The sequence below is a fragment of the Eucyclogobius newberryi genome, unplaced genomic scaffold (assembly GCF_026437365.1).
Source record: "Eucyclogobius newberryi isolate DKJ021-1_F unplaced genomic scaffold, fEucNew1.0.hap1 SCAF_13, whole genome shotgun sequence".
Classification (NCBI taxonomy): domain Eukaryota; kingdom Metazoa; phylum Chordata; class Actinopteri; order Gobiiformes; family Gobiidae; genus Eucyclogobius; species Eucyclogobius newberryi.
In genome coordinates, this window is record NW_027315757.1 from 33341547 (window position 1) to 33353952 (window position 12406).

Below are 12406 nucleotides of genomic sequence, written 5' to 3' on the forward strand. Positions count from 1 at the left end.
AAGACATTGGCAGTATTTATAGTCAGCATGGGTTTCATGCGGTGTCAACAGTAGAAATCTGAGCTGGCTGCTATGAAATCCAAATTAATTTCCATGTGGAAATGTCCGAATAGTTATAATTTTTTCCCTGATGCCGACACGGAAAATCAGGTCTGTGCGGACGAATTGGCAAAAATTACGACATTTTGCTGTGTCAAGCACAAACCTTTGTCCTTTCACGGGACGGGTTTGAGCCCCCCTCAGGGTGGTATGAGCAATTACCATCATCTAGTGTAGGTCCTTACACAAGACCCTTGGCGCTACTCCCTACCTCATACAATCATGAGTGACAGTGAAATGCATGAGATGCCGGCTCAAATGTCGCCCAACCAAGCAAGGGTTCAGCTCAATTCATTTTTACGGAAAAGGCAGTAGTTCAGAAAACTGTTAAAGGGTTAAGAAATAATTACATTTGATTAAAACCTTGAGTCAAACAGAGTGTATTAATATTATATATGCACCATGATTAACATTTTATTTGCATGTATTATTCAATGCCACCTTTTTTCCCCTCATAAGCCAACCAGTTTAAAATGTTAACATATTCGTTAAGTTTGCATGTATTGATCAGCTCCTTCCACGTTGTAAGAACAGATTTCGCCCAAGGGTTCTCCAACTCCCCCAAATGGCTCAACCGTCATCTGTCAGTAAGTATCTAAATACTTTTACATTGAGCTTCATATTCTGGATCACACCAGTACAGCAACGCTCTGATTTGAGCTGAAATAAAGTCATTTTTCAGAAAGCGCAATCCCCAGATAATCGATAGAATCGGGTTCCAGGTTTTTTGCCTCGCAATACAAATCTAGAGATTGTTTTATTCCACTCATCAAACAGCCAGTTAGGGATGGAAATCGGAAGAGTCTGGAACAGATAGAGACATCTGGGTAAAACATTCATTTGTATAGTTTCAATCCTTTGACATAGACTTAGGTAGGGGATAAGGTTACATTTTTCAAGATATTTTTAAGGTCTTCAAAAGAGTGGTATACCCAGTAGTTTTTCCTCCATTAGGTCTCTATGAAGTACCACACCTAAGGCTGCCTCAAATAAATTGTCTGTTTGCTGTAACCCGACCCAACATTCAACAGTCAATGACGGAAAACGTCTCGATCAACCCGATGGGGAGACTAAATCTCCCGATTTTAAGATATTTCAATCGACCTTTTGTACGCCGCTATCCTTTATTTTGGTAGTGAAAACGAGCGGGGGAACATGCACGGGCGCCGCCATGTTTGTTGTGATGACGCTGCTGGGCGTGTTTCCCACCCAGAATGCAATGCGCTGGTCAAATTTAAATCAAGCCACACCATGACGCAGAACGATATGAGCGGTGGCAACGCCACCGCTAATAACTAGGAGACCCGGTCTGGAGAGACGGGAGATGGCGGAGGAGAGTGGATCGGGGATGGAAGACGTTCTGGACGGCGTGGAGGAGCAGCCTTTTCTGCCTGCACGTGCCCGGAAACGTAAAAAGTCCCTTAGCTCGTCCGAGGGTTCTGGGAATGAGCAGCAGGATGAGGCTGAAGCTATTGATATCCGGGGTGAGAGCAGAGACTGTAAGGTGATCATAAAGCTTGCACAGGATAGTGCATCCTTTAAGGAGTGGAATTCAGTGGCATTGTCAAAGAGCCTAACTGTAGCTGTGGGAGTGATCAAGAGTGCGAGTGTCCTTAGAGATGGCTCGCTGCTGGTCGTGTGCAAGGACGCGGCTCAGCAACGGAAGGCGATTGGAACTAAACGTCTGGGTGGAAAGGACATTCTTGTGTCTAATGCTGAAAGAAACACGGTCAGAGGAGTTATCGTAGGTGTCCCTACGGCGACGTCTGTGGATGAAGTTAAGGAGAATTTGACTGGAGTTACGGTGGTGGACGCTAGGCGGTTGAAGGTGACCCGGTCTGGGGTAAGATGTGACAGCTTGTCGGTAATGGTAACACTTGAAGGGAGGTGCCTGCCTAGTAAGGTGTTCATTGGGTACATGTGCTATAGCGTCAGGCCATATGTTTCGCCGCCCCTGCGTTGCTTTAAGTGCCAGCGCTTTGGGCATATTGCAGCGGTCTGTAGAGGGAGGCAAAGATGTGGTAAATGTGCAGGAGATCATGAGTATGGGAAGTGTGACGTGGGTGCAAAACTGAAGTGCTGTAACTGTGGGGAAGAACATAGCTCTGCCTACGGGGGATGCAGGTTTAGCAAAAGAGCTGCTGAGGTGCAGAAAATAAAGGTCTCTCAAGGTATATCCTATGCAGATGCAGTCAAGAAAGTTTCAAGTAACGAGTTTAGAGTAAATACAGAGAGAGGAGCCAGCGCTGCTCCCAGCCAGGGCGAAATGAGAAAGGCCAGCGTGGCTCCCAAGAAGTGTGAAGGTTTCAAGAGTGGAGGTCCCAAGTGTGCAGGTTCCAGAATTAATGAGAATACCCTGGTTGTGGATAGAGAGGATTTTGTACTCTTTATGGTGGATGTTGTAAACTGTGCTGCTCAGACTCAAAGCAGAACTGAAAGGATCAGGATCATTGCTAAAGCTGCAGGGAGATTCCTTGGAACAAAGGAGCTTGATTGGGCAGATATAGAAAACAGGCTAAAGGCGCTAAATGGGAGTCGGAGTGATGGGGGTCTGCTTTTGGGGAGTCAGAGTGATCAGAGTGACGAGATGGGGGTGGGGGTGGTCTCCTGTCCTCGCCCAGTCTCGTAGACGCACGGCTACCAAGCGGCGACGTCAGTGGACATATTAAAGCCTATAGAATGAAGCCTGAAGAATAAAGCTGTACGGTGGAAGCACCGAACGTCAAAGAAGGAGAGGAAGATGAAGAAGAGTCTCCCTGGAATAAAGCCGGTTGTTGTTGTTGTTGTTGTTGTTGTTGTTGTTGTTGTTGTTTTATGGCGGTTGGCATCCAAGTGTTACATTACCGCCAGACTTTATTCCTCAGACTTTGTCGTAGTCCTCAGACTCTGTCGTAGTCCGTAAAAGTACTCCTTCCATTGCTTTGGTGTTACAAAGCCCATGAGGTCATGATATGTCTTTGTGACTAGAATAGTTGTTGTTGTTTCAGAGACCAACCGGCTTTATTCCAGGGAGACTCTCCTTCATCTTCCTCTCCTTCTTTGACGTTCGGTGCTTCCACCGTACAGCTTTATTCTTTAGGCTTCATTCTATAGGCTTCAATATGTCCACTGATGTCGCTGCTTGGTAGCCGTGCGTCTACGAGACTGGGCGAGGACAGGAGACCACCCCCATCTCGTCACTCTGACCACTCTGACTCCCCACAAGCAGACCCCCATCACATAAAGCCGGTTGGTCTCTGAAACAACAACAACTATTCTAGTCACAAAGACATATGATGACCTCATGGGCTTTGTAACACCAAAGCAATGGAAGGAGTACTTTTACGGACTACGACAGAGTCTGAGGACTACGACAAAGTCTGAGGAATACAGTCTGGCGGTAATGCAACACTTGGATGCCAACCGCCATAAAACAACAACAACAACAACAACTACTAGATCATACGCTCCTGGTGGGAGAAGGCCAGCTGGAATAAAGTCTAAGGAATAAAGTCTGGCGGTAATGTAACACTTGGATACCAACCGCCATAAAACAACAACAACAACAACAACTACGACAAAGTCTGAGGAATAAAGTCTGGCGGTAATGCAACACTTGGATGCCAACCGCCATAAAACAACAACAACAACAACAACAACATTATTATGGCTTTGTTTTGTTGTTTTTGTATTTATCTTAATATGTGCCCGGCCGTATGAAACCCAGTTACATGTCTACCCGGAAACATTTTGAGTTATTCACAGATTCTGAAAGTGTGAATTCAAAGCTTTCCAATGATGTCTCACTCATGTAGATCTGATCATATTTGAGTAAGTTGGTCATTTGAATGTATACAACTCTCAAACCCATTCACTGAGAAAACGGCTTCCAAAGTTTCTCACCTGAGAGAGCCCAGAGTCACAGGGGGGCTCATTTGCATCTCATTGAGATAAGCCCTCCCCCCTGTCACACTGACACCACCTTCCCCCTACAGCTGTCACTCAAGACTCAAGAGGAGTGTTGTTATTGATGTGAACTGGACTTGAATCAGAATTAGAAGTTACTATATTAAAATGGAAATACTTGGATTACAAAAGGCCCTGAATAGAATCAAAGAATCAGAATCAGAATAGGGTTCATTGCATTTGTCGGTAAACATAATTCACAGGTGATTCAGTGCACCAACAACGGTGCACTGAATGATTCAACACAAACAACAAAAGATAAGATAAGATAGCCTTTAATGTTACAACGCAGTAGATACAGGGGGAAAGGACAGATAATTTATAGGAAGTTTAAAAAACACCCTCAATAGAAGAACTCTTATAAACAGATGCCAGAGCCAGGTATACGAACTGCAACATATGAGATAATAGACATCATAGGTACACCATCAGAGTCCAATTACGTCCGCAGCCTCTTTTGCACATTCGTCTTCTGTGCTGTGACTCTCGGCGCTGGGCATGTGATGTCTTTTGCCTCGTCAGCACAGAAAGGCCTGATTTTTTCATGCAGGTAGGTCTGCCTGTCAATGTTCAATCCAGGTGGGACCAGGACATGGAGATTGTCAACCGGAGGCAGAACAGCTGTAGTGCGTAGTAGCTGAAATTCCACTGGTTCGGCCTTAGTCACATGGGTTGGGAGCAACTTCACATGCCAGTCCTTATGGCCAGGATGTCGACCAGGTAGCATTATGTAATGGACTTCTGCATAGTTTTTGATAAACTCTACAACGGTGTGGATGACTTCATGGCTGATGAACCTGCGTGAACGTGGCTGTGGCTGTGCACGCTTCTTCCTCAATCGTGGTGTTGCTCCATTTTCATCATAGTGTTTAATTATGTCAGTCAGGGTGTCTTTGCCAATTCTGAAAAGGGGGAAAAAAAGGATTAGGGTTGAGAGTAATATGGGAATAACACGCTTCACGTGGCTAGCTAGCTTGTGATATCATGGCTCACCAGGTTTAGACCAAAACAGGCACTCACAACACAAACACGACCACAACAGCACACCAAAACATAACTTTCAAGCGTGTTTGTGATGCCATTTATTCTGCATTATTCACATTCTGACGTTTACGTCGTATTTAAGACTTAAAACGCGGAGGAGCGGGTACGGCCGGGGCTAGCGGCGCTACGTGGCTAGCTAGCTTGTGATGGCTCAACAAAACAGGCACTCACAACACAAACACGACCACAACAGCACACCAAAACATAACTTTCAAGCGTGTTTGTGATGCCATTTATTCTGCATTATTCACATTCTGACGTTTACGTCGTATTTAAGACTTAAAACGCGGAGGAGCGGGTACGGCCGGGGCTAGCGGCGCTACGTGGCTAGCTAGCTTGTGATGGCTCAACAAAACAGGCACTCACAACACAAACACGACCACAACAGCACACCAAAACATAACTTTCAAGCGTGTTTGTGATGCCATTTATTCTGCATTATTCACATTCTGACGTTTACGTCGTATTTAAGACTTAAAACGCGGAGGAGCGGGTACGGCCGGGGCTAGCGGCGCTACGTGGCTAGCTAGCTTGTGATGGCTCAACTAAACAGGCACTCACAACACAAACACGACCACAACAGCACACCAAAACAGGCGTATTTAATATTAATCATTACTTACGCCATGAGGAACAGGAAAGTACTTCTGCAGACTTCCGTGCCTCCTATGAAAAAGCTTGTCCGGGCAAACTTGCGCTTCTTCTGGGGCTTTTTTGTGGACGTCGTCAGCTCAGAAGTGACGACAGAACGTCTGTTTGCTTCCATATGTCCGATAATCCTCATATCCTGCCACTCTCTTTCTGCTGCTAATGAGTCGCTCCGTAGCTTATACATGAGTTCTGGAGAGAGTTTCCCGCTACACGATTTGCTTGAGAGTAGAGAATTTTCTTTTCTTCTTGAGTAACATTTGCAGTCAAAGTTACGGATCTTTTCCAACTCTTCGTTCTCTCCTGCAAAAGTAACCGTGGCTATAGCGTCTGTTATTTCACGCTCCAGCTCTTCGGCGTGACCGGGCGCTCCTTCCTCTGTCCAAAACCCATCTTCCTCCTCATCTAAGGTCAGCCGTAGACTAGGGATATTTTCCAGCTGGATGAAATCACGTTCGTCATCTGTGAGGTCATCTTCAGATTCAGAACTTAGATAGTCATCTGGATAAGCGGACTTTTCGCAGAAATAATCCAAAAGCGTGGAGCTGTAACAACCTCTGTTAAGCTCCGAAGCGATAGCAGAAGGATCCATTTTTCAACTGATTTTACACAGCGTGTGTTGCGTGTCCCTGTGTTGCTGCTTATCAAGTAGCCATGCGGCTGGCGGCTCAGCCCATTGGCTGACTACAATAGCGCAGCTGTTCATATGGAAATGCGGTCACACCCCCTCTGCACGTCCAGAGAGCGCCCGAAAACACCACATTTTAAACGGCTTTATTTATGCTTTTAATGCTGCAAATACTGTTATCTGATACATCGAATGGCTGGTCCATATCTTCAACTAGCACATTCTGCAAAAAAACGAAAATCACAAATTTGGGGAAAAAAAAGTAAAATGCTGTTTTTCTCAGTTTCACCGAGGCCGACATGGTCCGACAATTCCGGTGGCGAGGCACATATGTGTAAGGATTGTCTTATGTTGTCTTGTGTTTGTCGTTTGCTAATGAATCCTGTCTGATCATCGTGGGATCATTTGGGAGTATTTGTTCCATTCTTTTGGACATAACTGAGGTGTATATGAAAGTCCACATTCAGAATAGAAATCGGTCTATACGAGGCACAATCCAATCGGTCCTTCCCTTCTTTTGGTATCAGGGATATGATGGCCTTATTCCAACTAGGAGGCGTCAAGCCCCCAGAAGGCAAGATGGCCGCCCATTGAAGCCAATGCAATGGAGCATGCTCATTGACGCATGTCACCAAAAATGTTTTTTACTTCCGCATTACTTCCTGAATAAGGTCTAGCTCTCCTCCCACCGCTGTGACGACATCGCCATGAGGCTTTGTCGTCGGGAACGAGCACGCCGACAGCAGACTGCGTGAAAGACTGAGAACAGTCAGCGCGGACTTTTGTAATATTTCGGCTTGAAATAGTCTATTTACGTAATGTATAATGATGAATTGTTATACCCATCTACAAATATACATGTATGATGTTGTAAAGGGCTGATATTTAAGAAAATTATATATATTAGTGGTTACAGTGTTAGTACCTGCGCTCCAGAGACTCTATTTCCCATGTGCCCCTTGTGTTTGTCATGTGCTCGCATGGTTGTTTCTGTGTCTCCGCCCCTCACCTGCCGTCTGTTACTTCCTGGATTTCCCAGTCACCTCCCACCACACCTGCTGTCAGTCTTCTCGTTACCTTAATTAGTTTCTCCTGCCAATTGTTTGTTTCCCACCAATCACCTGCTTCTCTGTGTATTTAAGTTCAGTCTCCCCTTTGATCGGGGTCTGATTGTCACTTGGTGTCTACCCTGCTTGTAACTCCTGCCCTGTTCCTGCCTTGTTTACCTACCTTCATACTATTCTTCCAGCTTTAGCATTGACACACCTCATAGAATTTATATTCACTCATGTGTCACAGGCAAATGACTTCTTCAGCTGATCTCTGTGGTTATGTTATTCTCATAGTTTTGTGCCGATTAAAGCGCTTGAAAATACCTAAAGGGCAGGTTCAAGTATAAAGGATAAAAAAAGAATATAACTTTATAATTATAGATTATAAACATCTGTTTAAAGTGTAGAATGAAATAAATACATCTTGAGGAGACCAACCTTACTGCAATCACATCTTTGAATGCATGAAACATTCAGCCCTGTTCTGCTCATCTGAACTGAAACAAAGTGTTTTATATTCCTCTTTAACATTTAGCATGATCCCTTTCACATATAAATGACCATGTAAGTATGAAAATGAGAGCTGTTTTGAATGAGGAAAGACTGGATGTGACTCTGTGCTCAAATGTATCATTGCAGCTGCACAAAAACACGTACAGGTTTTGCATGGGCTGCTACGAAGGCAAGGCAGGTTTAATTGTAGAGCTCAATTCATACACAAGGCAATTCAAAGTGCTTCACAAAACAGGAAAACAGTTGCCTGACCAGCCATTCCCAACATGTTTTGACAGACGACTTATCAAAACTGTGTGTGGGTCTGAGGCTTGACTGCTGGATTTTAATTTCTAGGGCGGAGTTTAGAGCAGAGACAGAACCAATCACATAAACCCAGAAGTGACGCAAAAAACGCGACACGCTTAACCGGATGTTACGTAGCCCGTGTCAACAAGGCAAGGCAAGGCAAGGCAAGGCAAGTTTATTTGTAGAGCACATTTCATACACAAGGCAATTCAAAGTGCTTCACAGCAGGAAAAATGCATTCAAATCACAAAGAAATTACAGAAACAGAAATACAATAAAATCAACTAAATGAAAAATTATCAATCCAGCTGATTTTCTAAACTAATAAAATCACAAACAAAAGAGAAGAGTGCAAAGAAAAAATCCTTTCAATCATATGCGCAGCTAAACAAAACTGTTTTTAGCTTAGATTTGAACATTGTCAGAGTTGAAGCCTGTCTCACATCTTCAGGAAGACTGTTCCAGATTTTAGCTGCATAAAACTGAAACGCAGATTCCCCATGTTTTGTCCTGACTCTGGGCACCAGCAGGAGGCCGGTCCCTGAGGTCCTCAGAGTCCGAGATGGTTCATATGGCACTAACATATCCAAGATGTACTTTGGTGCTAGGCCATGGAGAGACTTGTACACAAGCAGAGCTGCTTTAAAGTATATTCTCTGAGCCACAGGGAGCCAGTGCAGAGACCTGAGAACAGGACTAATGTGATCATACTTCCTGGTTCTAGTCAGGACCCGAGCAGCAGCGTTCTGGATGTACTGCAGCTGTTTTACAGCTCGTTTGGAGAGCAGGCCGTTACAGTAGTCTAATCTACTGGAGACAAACGCATGGATAAGTCTCTCTAAATCTGGTTTTGACACTATATTTTTAATTTTGGCAATGTTTTTTAGATGGTAAAAAGCTGCTGATGTTATTGATTTGACGTGGCTATTAAAGTTCAAGTCTGAGTCCATTATTACCCCCAGATTTCTAATTTGGTTTGTAGGTTTTAGAGCGAGACTCTGGAGGTGACCGCTAACACTTTCTCTTTGTTTCTGTGGGCCAAAAACGATTATTTCAGTCTTGTCTGAGTTCAGCTGGAGAAAGTTGTTTTGCATCCACAAACTGATCTGTTGGATGCAGTGACAGAGTGAATCTACTGGTCCATAGTCACCTGCCGATAGTGAAACATAGATCTGAGTGTCGTCTGCATAATTGTGATAGGACACATTTTCACTGCGTATCAACTGACCTAACGGCAGCATGTAGAGGTTGAACAGAAGGGGACCCAGGACTGACCCTTGGGGCACTCAACAGGTCAGGGTCATGTGGTCTGAGACACAGCTACCAATTTCAACAAAGTACTTCTTGTCTTCCAGATAGGACCTTAACCAGTTTAGGGCAGTGCCAGTGATGCCCACCCAGTCCTCTAGTCTCTGTAAGAGGATCCCATGATCGACAGTGTCAAAAGCAGCACTCAGATCTAACAGAATTAAGACTGAGGCTTTGCCCGTGTCAGTGTTCAGGCGGATGTCATTTGTCACCTTGACAAGAGCAGTCTCAGTGCTGTGATGAGGTCTAAAACCTGACTGAAAAACATCAAATGAGTTGTTTATTAAGAGGAAATCTGTGAGCTGTTGGTAAACAACCTTTTCAAGGACTTTGCCCCAAAATGGCAGATTAGAGATGGGCCGGTAATGACTCAGTACTGCGGCATCAAGACTGCTCTTCTTTAGGAGAGGCTTTATGACCGCAGTTTTCAAAGACATTGGGAATGTTCCAGATTGAAGCGACATGTTAACTATGTGAGTGAATGGTGCTAACAAACTGTTCAGCATAGACTTTAGAAATCTGGTGGGTAACACATCGAGGCAGCATGTAGATGAACTCAGACTGGTGATGATCTCATGGACAGTTTTGTCAGTTACTGGTGCAAAGTGAGTTAGCTCTAAGTGTTTTGGTGGTTTTAGGGTAATTTTTTGCATTGTGGGATTTATAGCATTTTTAATGCCCTGAACTTTGTCATTAAAGAATAATGCAAACTCATTACACTTGGATGTGGAAAAGAGTTCTAACGGCAGCTGAGCTGGAGGGTTTGTTAATCTGTTTACTGTGGCAAACAGGACACGCGAGTTGTTACTGCAGCTTCCAATTATTTCAGAAAAATATCTTTCCCTAGTTCTACATAAGATTAGGTTGTACATGTTCAGCTTTTCTTTGTAAATCTCTTTTTGAACCTGGAGCTTTGACTTGCGCCATTTCCGTTCGGCCCTGCGGCACTCCCTTTTCTGTGCCCTGACCGAATCATCATTTCTCCACGGCGCCTTCTGCTTATTTTTAACCATTTTAGCCTTTATAGGGGCGATGGTGTCCAGAACATTCAAAACACTAGATGTAACAGAGTTCAACAAATCATTTACATTAGAACATGAGACATTTTCAAAGTTTATCATTTCCATAAACAGTGCACCTGTGCCATCACTTATGTGTCTCCTCTGAACAACTGCAGGACCAACCGGTGGTTTGGGAGAAACAGACAGGTCAAAGAAGACACAGAAATGATCATCCTCTGACCTACGCATTTCCTGGGTCCTTGGGTGTTGCTCCACGTACCTCCGCTCTCCAGGTAGTTATTTTCCTTTTTGTTAATAAGATTTGATCATGTAGTCTCATTCATAAAATAGATTCTGTGGTTCAGTGCCGTGGCCTTGATAAACGCTCCGATGTGATCTCTGCCCCACAACGCGTGGTCCTGTGCAGCCATCGTGCTAAGTCCTGAGCTTGATATGTCGGTAGCCTGGTGTTCATGTTAGCGTTAACCAGATCTCTTTCCAGATGTAACCGAGTACATGAACTCTGGAGCGGCGGTGTGCGCTGGAGCCGTTGCCTTGCCCTGCCCTCTGTTGTTATGGACCGTCTGTGCAGTGTTTGTCCAGGTCCACTCCCTAAAAGACTGTACATCCACGTATAAACGGACATCAGGATACAAACTGTGATTACCTCCACTGAATGAGCTTGTTTTGTAAAAGTATTTATTCAATTGGTTGCCTGTTAAATAAATGACATATCATGGAACTGGAATCTGCCTCTGTATAATCAAGAACGAACCTGTGTGTCCTTTTTAGATAGTTGTCCGGGTGTAAGCCCGGTGGCGTTGTTGGTTATTTTCTTTTCTTTATTTGATTTGATTTAATGTAAAGTATTTAAAACACATAGTACCACCCGCATGCCACATAAGTCAAATGTAACTAATTGTTCACCCGATACCTCATTATTAAATTGGTGCTTTTAATCACCTCTTGATGAAGTGGTGGGATGACATACTCACCCTGCTTCACATCAAACTCGGTCAGATGTTTGCAGCGTTCAAAATCACAACAGCAGTTGCCTCGAGGGGCTACAGTGAAAAAAGAGATGAAACAATGTTCATAGAGTGTTAAGCAGCTGTGATTGGTGCAGTCTTTATCTTAATTATCCTATGGAAATTCCATATCTCTCTTCATCCCTTACTATTTTCTCTCTTGCCAGACAGTCCTCGCGTGCTGCCTTGCTTCCCTGTCTTGATGCTCGTACAACGTAGTTCCTTCCATGTGGCCCTGCTGTCTCGGGTCATGTGATCAAATCATTGTAAAGACTAAAAGAATATGACAGGAAATATAACTACAAAAAGGAATGTAACTGCAAGAAGCTTGAATCATTATGTTTGTTAGAGTAAATAAAATGTAACTCGTTGTTCAACTGTTTCTGCTTTAACTTATTGCTTTCATTAACCTCTTGATGACGTGGTGTGACACATTCCGGCCACCAGAGGCAGTAGCAGCTCTGCCTCTCCTCAAACTCTGACATGGACTAGTGGTGAGCCGCTGTGATTGGTGCAGCCTGGATAAACATATGAAAATGAGAAGTTCAGTCAAGAGAATAAAAAGAAGAGTCCATTGAAGATGAGCTGCACTTTTTGAGGCACATCAATGATCTCAGAGGTAAGTGAACGCAACACCACAAACTTACAAAAGAATTATAACACTAGTTCCTTCACGTCTTTTTACAAATGTTACAATCTATCATTTGATTTCATTTTGGAGCATAATCACTCGAGAAACTCTTAAAATCTATCTAATATGTTTTTCTTTTGGCATAATTTGGCTCTAAATGACTTCCAGAGAAATGCCTCTGACTCTTAAGTTCTTATGTTTTCTGGGAAAAACATATATAT

General features: G+C 43.8%; 1 protein-coding gene across 1 annotated transcript; it reads right to left on the reverse strand.

Moving 5' to 3' along the window:
* Positions 1–4321: 4321 nt before the first annotated feature.
* LOC140357729 (uncharacterized) lies at positions 4322–6354 on the reverse strand. The gene is made up of 2 exons (XM_072442241.1): positions 5712–6354; positions 4322–4946 (listed from the first exon to the last, which is right to left on the reverse strand). Exons 1-2 carry the CDS (start codon positions 6326–6328, stop codon positions 4484–4486), a joined length of 1080 nt encoding a protein of 359 aa, XP_072298342.1. The 5' UTR covers positions 6329–6354; the 3' UTR covers positions 4322–4483.
* Between the last annotated feature and the right edge of the window lie 6052 nt (positions 6355–12406).

Excerpts from the sequence above, each read along its gene's own strand:
- LOC140357729 (XM_072442241.1), bottom strand. The coding sequence starts at position 6,328 with ATGGATCCTTCTGCTATCGCTTCGGAGCTTAACAGAGGTTGTTACAGC. Across the intron at positions 4,947-5,711 it reads ACTTTCCTGTTCCTCATGGC|AATTGGCAAAGACACCCTGA; the intron begins GTAAGTAATGAT and ends CCCCCTTTTCAG.